The sequence below is a fragment of the Rhinolophus hipposideros genome (genome assembly GCF_964194185.1).
Source record: "Rhinolophus hipposideros genome assembly, chromosome: 9".
In the NCBI taxonomy this organism is placed as follows: Eukaryota; Metazoa; Chordata; class Mammalia; order Chiroptera; family Rhinolophidae; genus Rhinolophus; species Rhinolophus hipposideros.
The window spans coordinates 8,931,932-8,943,356 of NC_138055.1; the positions used below are offsets into that span (position 1 = coordinate 8,931,932).

At 52.5% G+C, this 11,425-nt stretch overlaps 1 protein-coding gene across 2 annotated transcripts; it reads right to left on the minus strand.

Moving 5' to 3' along the window:
- Nucleotides 1-1,637: 1,637 nt before the first annotated feature.
- POLR2F (RNA polymerase II, I and III subunit F) lies at nt 1,638-11,405 on the minus strand. 2 transcript variants are annotated; one of them, XM_081058840.1, is made up of 5 exons: nt 11,283-11,405; nt 9,701-9,770; nt 6,377-6,507; nt 2,249-2,320; nt 1,638-1,814 (listed from the first exon to the last, which is right to left on the minus strand). In XM_081058840.1, the coding sequence occupies exons 1-5, from the start codon at nt 11,300-11,302 to the stop codon at nt 1,724-1,726; spliced, it is 384 nt and encodes a 127-aa protein (XP_080914966.1). In that variant the 5' UTR covers nt 11,303-11,405; the 3' UTR covers nt 1,638-1,723. The 2 variants fall into 2 exon arrangements, with proteins under 2 accessions (XP_080914966.1, XP_080914965.1); XM_081058839.1 differs by having other exon boundaries at nt 1,638-2,024.
- Nucleotides 11,406-11,425: the final 20 nt, after the last annotated feature.

Sequence of the window (11,425 nt, forward strand, 5' to 3'; positions counted from 1 at the left end):
GGGAAGTCACTGGAGGTAGGGGAAGAGGGGAAATGGCCCCAGAGAGGACAAACAACCCTGGAGAAGTTGGAAGACGTGCCTTGTGAGCATCCCTTTGACCCAAAGTTCCGGCTGTGCTGGGGCCTCAGTCAGGTAGTGGCTCCACGTGTAGATAGAAGGGGCCAGGTGTTTCTGGAGAGGACTGAAGAGACGATGCCCAGGCCTGGCCAGGTGAGTAGCAAGGGACTGACTCCCTGATAAAAGCCCGAAACACCCTTTTCCCCATCTCCCCTACACCCCATCCCCTAAGGGTTAACCCCCTACTCCTCTCCCAGCCCCTTCTCTCCTCCCCACCCAAACCCCATCTCCCTTTAATCACATCTGATACTGAGCGGCCCAGCAGGAACAAAGAGACCATTTAGAGAAACGGGGCCGAGAAAGTGACCCCCGCACTCTGGGGCGGCCGCCTGGATGCCAGCACAAAGGCGGCATTTCAGAGCTGAAATTTCAGCACCCAACTTGATTAAAGGATTCCACGGGCTTGGAGGAGGGTGGAAGGGGGTGCAAAGTCCACTGCTCCCTGAATTAACCCTTCTCCAGAGCAGCCAACACCCCTCCCACCCCTGGGATGGCTCACCACTCCCACCTTGTCCAGGGTGCACCCACCCTTGGGGACCATGCCTCTTGCAGAGGTCAGACTAGCCTGGCTCCTCCTCTTCCAGGAAGGGGAGCTGGCAGTGGAATGGAGGTCAAGTCTGGAATCCTCAGGAAGCCAATTTTCCCTTCGCTCTCTGTTGGTGTCACTATATAACCTATCCCTGCCCCCCTACACACACACCCCAAGGGAGGGAGGAACCAACGTGATTGGTCTTGCCACAGGCTGGGTAAGCAGGGTGAAGAGAACAGGGCCCATTAGAACTTGAGCAGGGCAAGGTGAGCTCATATTGATTCAATGGTATGCCTTGAGCCCAGGAGCCCTGCTTCCCCACCCACCCTCATCCCAGCACCCATCCCAGTCAAGGCCTTGGAGGCTGGAGAGCAAAGATCTTCCGAGGCAGGAAGGAGAGGGTGTGGGTGGGGCAGACAGAGAGGTGGGCCACGAGGACAGTGCGTGGGCAGTGGCCTGAGGAGTGGGGACCGGGAGGGCGGGGGTGGGCAGGTGCTTGGTCCTTGCTCCGGCTGCTGGCCTGCCCAGCAGTGCGCTGCTTGGGGAGGGCGGGAGATCATCCCCTGTCCCAAGCTTCCTGCTGGGGCACTGCTCCTGAAAGGGGATCCGAGCCCATGATAAGAGGCTCGAGGCAGGTCCTCAGGAAACAATGGGTGGCTTGATGAGACCTGCTCTGTGATACTCCTGAGAAGGGAGAAGCCCCTGCAGCCAGTCCCCACTGGAAAGGAAATTGGGGGTTTCCGTGGCAACCAGCTCCCTGGGCACAAAGGCTCGTCTGTCTGCTGGGAAGGCAGCTGAGGTGTCTCCCTGCAGCAGCCTTTGCTCTGGTGAAGGGGAGATGGAGGGAGGGATACGGGGCGCCCACAGGGAGTGAGGGCCCTGGTGCTTCTTAAAGAGCTGACAGTCACGAGGCCGGTAGATGGGTGCCGCCTCAGGCAGCAGGGCAGTAACAGGGAGGCGGTGGGTGGGCAGCGCTGGAGGACGCGGGGTGGAAAGGCTGAACAGTTTATTACGTGCAGGTATACAGACTGTGAGACTACAAGTGGGGACGAGGCACCTTCGGGAAGCGCCCCCGGCTCAGTCGGCGATGATGAGCTCGTCGACCCCCCAGTCTTCGTAGCTGCAGTCCGGCAGGTAGCGCCGGATGACGATGGGGATCTTTCGGGCCCTGTGACGGAGGAGGAGTCACAAGCCCATGAGGGCGGGGCACGAGGGGAGAGAAGGGCCCTGAGTGTACTCCGGAGGAAAGGAGTGACAGTGATCCCTGCGCGAAGGGCAGTGCGTCTGCGAGGGCTCTGCCATCCCAGGGCTGAAGGGCGGAGGGGCAGGAAGATTGGGTGGATACCGGTGAGGCCAAGTGCAGCAGGAACAAGGAATTCTGCCGGCCAGGAGGGGGGCACGTCTCATCAGTGCCCTCCCCTTGGCCTGCCCCACCACCCCCGCCCTCCTCCTTCCTGGTGGGCTGCCGCCTGAACGAGCTAAGGATCCACAGGAACGAGCACCACGTTTCCCCAGCAAGGAAGTGGGGATCGGGGCGGGCAGAGAACCCACCGGAGGCCTCCCAGGTGTCTGGAGCCGCGAACCGTGATCTGGGCGACTTACTTGAGCTCTTTCATGGCGATGAGCAAGGGATCTGTCTCCCCCTCCAGCTCGACCATCACAGGTGCGCACATCCTGTGGGTACAGGGACAGGTGTTGGGGAGACTGCAAACACAGGGAGAAGGGTCCAGCAGGAAGTCAGGGAGCTCACGTCACAAACAGGACTGGATGGGTACCCTATTCCTCACCTTCGAGGCGGATAGGCGGTGCTTCAGGGGCACTGACCGTGAGGGTACACGGGTGGGAGCCAGGAGGCCGGATTTCAGCTTTGCTTCCAAAGCACTGAATTTCTCTCCAACTCTCAGCATGATTTGAACACGAAGACAAAAAGCCCTGCCTTGCCTACACAACAATGTTTAAACACTACTGGCTAACAAGCCAAGACTCACGAAGTGCCATATGCTGCTCTCAGCTCTTTACATAGATTATTTCATTTGAGGTAATGTTATTGCTGTTTTACTGATGAGGAAACTGAGTCACAGAGAGGTCAGTAACCAGCCCAAGGTCACAAAGCCAGTAAGGGGCAGAGCCAAGATTTGAACCCCACATGCTCCCGTCCACTGTGCTAGAACACCACTCATTTATAAGCTCAAGATCCATAAATTTAGAAAGCTACTGAGAATGGGACAAGTGTAACCTTTCATCACAAGGCCATATGACATTCACCATGTCAGCTGCCCTACCAGGGACCTTTCCCAGGGCCTACGGCAGATTCATGAACCCAGTGGCCATGCCAGAGTATTCCAGCACAAGGAAAGGGCACGGGCAAGGGCTCGCCTTCTGACTGCTCTAACCCAACACCCCCGGGCGAGGTCTCAGGACCCAGCTTCCGTTTTCCTTCTTGGCAACACCTGCTCAGAAGTCCTGCTCTTCCAGCCTCGTTACGGGGCCTGCATCAGGCACTCACCTGCTTACTATCCTTCCACGATGCCCCATGGCCAACAGGCAGAACTCAGTCTGGCCCCTGCTCACCTTTCTAGCACCTTCTCATGTTACTTGCCCAGATTTATCCTGCGTTCCCGCCACACCAAACTCCTACGGCTCCCTGGAAAGACACTGTTGTTTCCTTTTTCATTCTCTTACAAGCTCTTCCTCTCCCTACAGGCCTGGGAGAGGCTCAAGTGTCTCCACCTTGGAGATCATTCGCTGGATCCTCAGTGCCCTGACTCATTTACATATGCTTCTCTTGGCACCAACCTCACGGTACTGCAACTACTTGTTTGATGTTTCCCACATGAGACCAGGACCACATGCTCCATCACAAGGCCTGACCCACAGCACAGGCTCTGAACACAAATGGGCGGGGAGCCAGTTCTGGGCCCACCTCCTCTAGGAAGCCACCTTTGATGATTCCAGCTCAAGTTTACACTAATGGATCCCAAACCTGATAATCATCAGAATTACTAGGAGAGCTTGTTAAAAATTCAGGTTCCCAGGTCCTCTGAATAGAATCTCTAGTGAAGGAGCCTGAGAACCTGCATTTACAAAGCCCCCTGGGTGATTGTGGCAATCAGCCAGTCTGAGAGCCACAGCTGACACCAAATAATTTACTAATTTTATGGCTAACTATTTTAATGTGTTTCTCCCAAAAGCCTGAACATTTCCCAGCAGCAGAGACCAAGTATTTTACTTTCCCTATATCTTCTCTCAATAAATAATTCAATTTCCCCCAAATTTAAAGCTTTAAAGAATATGGCAAAATGCTTTTCCTGACCTGCAGGTGCCTTCCTTCCTTCAAGATATGAGTAATTCAAGAGCACTCATTCATCCAACCCTACTATGTGCAGGCGATGTGCGAAGTGTGCGAGTGTGCCCTTGGGTCATTTGTCTGCACCAAAGCGTCCACAAATGAACCCAGCAACGGTCCTTAGGAAGTGGCTATGCTCCACCCCCGCCACCAGCTGGTGCTAAGGAACTGGAGCGAGATGTCATCCATAAACTACCCGAGAAATGGTTGTTCATCTGAGTACAAGGCTGCGTGCCTAGCGCTAAGGATAAGCTAGGGCCCTGACTCTCCACTGCCCCCCAGCAGGCTGGGAACCCCTGGACAGTGTCCCAGCCCTTATTCAGCAGGAGCACCACAGACCCCACCACGTGGAACTGCACCTTGCTCCCAAAGAAAAGCAGGACAGTGGGCCGTGGTAGTGGTCTGAATGTCCGCCTGCAAACTGTTCAGCGCTCCACACTGTCCACCAAATGCATGACCATCTTCTGAACTTGTCACTCAAAGCACCAGGGACATATTTGCCAGTCTTGTGCCCCAAGCGTCTTGCCATTCCCCCGCAACAAGCCACGCTTACCTGCCACTACCAGGACCTTTCCTTGTTCTGTTTCTGGCCCCTGGGAGGCCCTCAAAACCACCTTCCTTTCCCGGTCCCTGCCTGAATTCTAACCTCCTCATGAGGCTTCCCCTGTCACCCCAGCAATTACTCCCTTCTCCCCATTTTTGCATCTCTTGTCAAGCACCACTCCCATGTGCCTTGGGTTCAGGGTATTTGTGAAGGGGTCCCTCCCCCCCAGGCTGTAAACGGAGGAAGACAATGGTGTCTTTATGTCTTTACTCACCTTCACATCCCCAACAGGTGCAAGCACAGTGTCTTATTCAACGTTGAAAGACTTGAACTTACATACAATCTGTCTACTTGTCTGAAAACTCCTCGATGAATTGTTCCTTCTGCCGGGTCACTTTTAGCAGAGACAGCGCTAGAGCACCCGTAGAGTGCTCTGCAAGCAGCAGAATGCTTTGCAACAAGATGGGAACGTCTTCTTTCTGCACTACCCACTACAGGCCACGGGTGGCTACTGAGTACACGAAACGTGGCTAATGAGCCCAAACAACTGAACTTTTCCTTCTGTTTAAGGTTACTTCATTTAAATTGAAATGGCCACATGGAGCTAGGGGCCGCCATCCTTGATGGCGCAGGCCTAGAGGATCCTGACCCCAGGGGTACCCTTCTGCCAGGCCAGCAAGGGGGGCAGGCTGGCAAGAGGTGTGCTGCTGCAGAACAGATGAGGAACCACTTTGCCCGCTTCTCCAAGCCTCTGTCACGTGGACAGGTGGTTATCTGCACCCCCAGGGCTGCAGAGCACGTCCAAAGCTGACTGAAAACCAGGGGGAATTACCGCCTCAGCCTCACTGGCCCTCCCGCACACAAGACTCCACACCGCTGGCCCCGGCCTTCTTCTCGCCTCTATCCCACTCATCCCTGCTTGAAGCACCTCCATTTCCAGATCCCCAGCATTTCCCACACCGTCTTGTAAGAAGTCTGGGTGGGGCTCCTTTCCTCGGCCTCGTGTTTCCCTGGGGAGACCGTCTACAACAGCGACGGTACCACGCCTGCCCTCTCTCTGTCCCCCCACTTACTCTTCCTCTGAAAGGGGGAGTAACTTCTCTGACAGGGAGAAAAAGCAAGCATCTGAGGCCCAGCCTCTTGGAGAGGCCCAGCTTTCACAAAACCACCTGCCTGCAGAGAAGGGCACTTTCAAGGCCCACAACCTTAGCGGGCAGCCTTGCTCCTGCAGACACAGCCTCTGGAGGCCTGAACACGCCCTCGGAACACATTCGGATCTCCGCCTGTCTACTGGCTATCTCCTCAATCTCGTTCTCCTTCACCTGGTTCTAAACTCGGGAGGGAAAGGAAAGGTTGCTCATTGCAAGTGCCCAGAACCCCATCACTGCTCTGTGTTTTCACACCTCTGGCGTGGCTTCTACGTGGAGGGAGGGCTCTCCCACTCTTCTGGGCTGATGGTCGTCTACCTTGAGTCAAGGACCACATTAAGCCGGGCATTACTGCCGCAGCGCCCCCAACTGACTGGCCCACAGTGGTCTAGGGCTCCCTGAATCCTGACAGGCAATCATCGAGTTCTGTATTTTTATTGTTATTCTTCTATGGTGCTGTTATTTGACTTCTCAGATGCTCATAGGCTATTTCTCCTGTTGGATCAGACTCCTTGAGGGCAGGGGTCTAGCACAGTGCCTGGCACACAGGGACCACATCCCCCCCCCACCCCCGCCTTGTTTAGCACGTGAAAGCAGGGAGTCTGTTTTCAGGGGCCAGGCTGGGCCACGTCAACAATTTGGAGGCTCACTGTAGCCTGACTAATGGGAAAGACAGTGAAGGGGACACTCACGCGATCTGGAGGGCTCGCGTGCCCAGCACACGCGCTCGCTCATACTTGGTCATATACGGTGTAGTGATTCGTTTCTGGTTGGCCTGCGGTCGCTCTCCAGAGGGGAGGATCTCCACATTCTCCTGGCCCTCCTGGACACCAAGACAAAAAGAGGGAAACTCTCAGGTGCGTTACTGAGGGGGAGGGGATGAGACCATGACTGTCACCACTACTACTGCTGATCATATGCCAGCGACCTTGCAGCTGCCTTACTGACACCTCATTTAATTCTCACAATAACCTTATGAGTAGGGATTACCGTGCCCTTTTCAGAGGCTTGGAGAGTTACTTTAACTCGGCCAAAGTCTCAGACCTAGTAAAAGAGAGGAATCATGATCAGGATGACAAAGCCAGCTGCCTCACCCAGAAGAAGGAAGCAGAGGGCCTGGAGATGGGCCGGGCCCAGAACGTTGACTCCATACAAAGAAGTCCTGAGCACAGACAACAATCACCCTAAGCAGGAAACAAGGAATAAGCACCCCATCTTCAGCTAGGGTAACTGAGTCAATGGGTCAAGTGGCTAAAAAGTCAGAGTGAAGGCAGGAACGTACTACATGTATCTTTCATATATACACCGGGGGTGCCAAAAATATATACACGTGGACACTTTGGTCAACGTTGCTCAAGCAGTAGTTCGCCGTAATCAGAAGTGTCTGGACGCTGATGGTAACCACTTTGAGCACCTCTTGTCATTGCAGAAGTCAAACGTGACTTGTAGTCATCTTTTGTTATCAGCATATGTTGCGTATTACAATTTTAATAGTTTTCCTTTCTTAAAATGTGTATACATTTTTTTGGCACCGTGTGTGTGTGTGTGTGTGTGTGTGTGTGTGTGTGTGTGTGTTCATATATTTAACAATTACTTATTAGGCATCTGTCACATGCCAAACATCGTAACAGATGCTGAGACAGAAAGCCACGAGCTTTTGCTCTCAAAGAAAGAATTCATGGTCTGGGAAGGAGACAAGAATAAACGAAACAGCAGGTGCTTTGAAGGAATGCAAGTGTGCAACAAAGTTAACAAGAAGGTGGGGGGAATCTAACTCACTCGGTGGGTTAGGAAGACAGTCAAAGATGAGACTTGAGCTGGTCTAGGATTAGTAGGAGTTCCCAAGCCGATGAGGAAGGGAAGGGCATTCCAGGCAGGCTGAATTGAACGTGCAAAGGCACAGAGGAGGTAATGTACTAGGTTTGGACAACTAATGATGGAGTATGATTAGAGCAAAGGTACATAGAGGGTCACAGGCAGGAGAATAAATACTATAATAAAGAATTGAGTCAACGGGACGGCGGGGTGGCTCAGTTGGTTGGACCACGAGCTCTCACCCACAAGGTTGCTGGTTCAATTCCCACATGGGACGGTGGGCTGTGCCCCCTGCAACTAAAGATTGAAAATGGCAACTGGACTTGGAGCTGAGCTGCGCCCTCCAGGGCTCCACTGAGGGACAACGACTTGGAGCTGATGGGCCCTGGAGAAACACACAGTTCCCCAATATATTCCGCAATTTAAAAAAACAAAAGATTTAAAAAAAAAATTAAGTCAACAAATATTTATTGAGTGTTTACTGTATGTGAAGTAGTGTTCCAAGTGCTTGGCATAGAGCAGTAAGATAAAAGTCTTCCCCTATAGAGCTTATACTACAGTAAGAAGAGATAAACAATAAATAAGTAAGATGTGTAGTAGTATAACAATAGAGAAACAAGACAGGGAGTGCCAAGGAGGTAGTGTGGGAGGAGGGGGAGAATGCTGCAATTTTAAATATGAATAAGATGGTCACAGAAGGCCTCCTTGAGATGACACTTGGACAAAGCCCTGAGGGAAGTGAGGAGCAGGTCATGTGCGCTTCTTGGGGAAAAGTGTTCCTGGAAGAGGAAACAGCATGATCAGAAGTCTTGAGCAGGGGTGTGCCTGGCATGACAAGGACAGCAAGAAGAGATAAGATCACAGAGGGAGCAGGTGGCCAGATCATGGAGAACTTTGTAAGTCTTTTTGGCAATTACTTTGAATGAGATGGGAAGCCACTGGATGAGGGTTCTAAATAGGAGACATCAGTTAACTTAAGATTTGAAAAGATCACTCTGGATACTCTGTTGAGAATATTCTGTAGAGGGCAAAGACAGAAGCAGAGAGACCATTTAGGAAGACCGAGGGTATCACGTAGGCAGGTAAGAGAGATGACTCTGGCAGCAGAAAGACAATCAGAGCAGACGGAAGGCAGGAAAACCAGGAACACAATTGCTGCAGTAATGTGGTTGTAAAGGAATAAATATCTAAACCAGGCTGGTGCACTAGGAATGAAGGATCGGAACAGGGCTGAACTAAATGAAGGAGCCAGAATTGACAGGACAGGAATGGAAGGAGGCCAGAAAGATGGAGAAAGAGGTTTCTGACACAGTGAATATGGGTACCTGAGAGTGTCCTGAAGAGAGAAAATTCAAAAAGAGGGGCTTTGGCTTCTAAGCCAAAGGGGACTAAAAAAGTCGAGGGATCACTCTCCGGGAGACACAAAGCACTTCTTCTTCCATCAGTCACCCAAGACAGAAAGCCCTATTTTATTCATGAAGCTAGTAACCCACCCACCTAGTTGCTCAAGCCAGAAACCTAGGGGTCATGTTTGTCATCTCCCACTTTCTCAGCCCCAAATCCAATCCACCAAAATATCTCTTCCATCTGTTTTTTTTTATCAATGACCCTAGCAGTGCACAAGTTCAAGCTGCAGGTCTCTCCCCTGGAGGTCTGTGAGAGTCTCCTAATTGATCTCTCTGTCTCATGCTTGCTCCTCCCTGCTTCGCTCCTCATTCTGAGGTCAGCATGCTCTTTATAAATTGTAAACTTTAGATCACGCCACTCCCTGGTTCAAAACTTGTCAGTGGCTTCCTTCTACCTACAGGCTACAAAATCTTGCCTGATCTGGGCCCTTACCTCGCCAGCTTTATTCAAGGTCACTCTCCCCCTTGCTCCTATGGAGCCCCATGCTGCAGAGCACGTGGCACATAATAAACATTCAACACACATTTGCTGAATGAATGAATGTGACATCTCATCCATCAGCGCAGTAACTGCCTCAGAAACCATGGACTGTGGTCCAAGTGGATAAAAGGCTGCAGGCCCACCCTCTGGGGCTGTTACGCTACCCAGGACTGGAACTCTGCTCACTCTAACTGGGGGTGGCTGGGGCAGGGCCTTTGGTCACAAATGGGAGGCAGATGCATTCAGGTAATTATCGCCGGGCAGCCTGTTGACAGCCTGGGCTGCAGGGGGGGAGCCCAAGACGACACACTGACCTCCTCGGCGTTCTCCAAGTCATCTAGCCCTTCATCCTCTTCCACGTCATCAAAGTCGTCGCCATCAAAACTGCACAAGAAGAAAGAGGGCAATTAGTCAGAGCACCACTTACTAGAATCAAAAAGGGCAAAGAGTGTCTCAGCCAACAGTTAGGAGGTGCTCCAGAAACATCTACTTAGTGAGTGACTCAAACTTCTGTTCCATTTCACTCCTTCGAATTTACCCCATCAACCCCCAAAATTGGCTAGGACACATTCTTCATCACTGTCTCTTTTCTCTCTCTACGCTGCATCATTCTCATCAGCACAAACATTTTCCCCATCTTTAAAAAAAAAAAACAAAAACCTCTCTCCCCCCAGAGCCTTATTTCCATGCTCTGCTTGGGAACAAAATTCATGGAAGAGTTGTCCATCCTCACTGTTTCCAATTCTTCTCTTTCCGTTCTGTCACAATTTCACTCCAAGAAGACCTCCTTCTCCACGGCTCCATCAACACCACTCCTTCTTTCAAGTTTGTGGAATGATTTCCATGTTGCTAACCAATGGACTAGTCTTGCTCTCATTTAGCTTGACCTTTCAGTGGCACGTTAGACCACCCTCTCTCGCTCAGTACACTCTCCTCCCTCCACTGCAAGGACACCTCACTCTCTTGGTATTTCCCCCACCCCACTGGCTGCTCCTTCTCAGTCTCCTTTGCTCCTGTCTCTTCGTCCCCAACCCCAGGTACTCCCTGTTGGAGCGCTCTAACGCTCAGTCATCTCCCCTTCTCTACTGACACCCCCTGATGATGTCACCTGTTTCTCAGTTTTGACTAATATACTTATGCTGACTACGCCCCTATTTTAATCTTCAGAACAGACCTCGGCTCCCACCCCATACATCAGGAAATCTTTTTGGCCCCAGCTTCAAAATGAACTCAGAATTCAAAACCACTTCTCACTACCTCTACGACTAACACTACCTTCTCTCACCAGACGCCTGCAACCTGCCCAGACCTTTGCCACCTGTCTCACCACTCCTCTGGAGTACTTCTACACAGTAAGTGCTCATTTAATGCCCACGATAGGTGCTGCGACTTTAAGCAAAACGATGCACGACGAAACCAATTTTACCATCGACGAACTGACATCGACAGGGCTTGGTTCCTACCGCATCTCACCAACGTCAGAAAACGTTATTCGAGGACCCGCTGTGCCACGTACTTTTACTGCCTAATCTCACACGATCCTACGTTATCTGTCCCCTCTTCCAGAAGGGAGCCCACGGAGAGGAAGGGCTACGTCTAACACAGCGCAATCGTCCCCACGCAGGACGCGGAACCCGGCGCAGTGGACGTTTTCTGAAAGACACCTTTTCCACTGATCCTCTGCACCCTCGAGCCTGTGCCTTTCTGTGTCCTGTCTCTGGCTACGCTCTTGGATCCGCGCCCTTCCCTTCTCCAGCTCCGCGGGCCCCTGCAGCGGCCCCAGTCCCCTCGGATACTGTCCCTCCACGCCTGGCGCGTCAGCCTCCTTGGACTCAAATTCCCGCTTCACCCGCCTCTTCCGAGGCTCCGCAAAGGCCACGTGGCTCCCGCACTCACTTGTCCTCATTGTCTGACATGACGCCCGCGCAGCAGCGACGCGGCTCTGCTCCCCAGACCCGCACGGAGATCCGCGAACAGCGTGCCTCCCACCAGCCCCGCGACGCGCGTCCTCTGCGCCTGCGCCGTGAACCAGAGGCAAT

Bases quoted from the DNA above. Each gene is read 5' to 3' on its own strand.
- POLR2F (XM_081058839.1), bottom strand. From the start codon at position 11,302: ATGTCAGACAATGAGGACAA. The intron at 9,771-11,282 runs GTGAGTGCGGGA...CTTCTTGTGCAG, and splicing joins ATGTCAGACAATGAGGACAA to TTTTGATGGCGACGACTTTG. The intron at 2,321-6,376 runs GTGAGTGTCCCC...CTGTACCCACAG, and splicing joins ACGCGAGCCCTCCAGATCGC to GATGTGCGCACCTGTGATGG.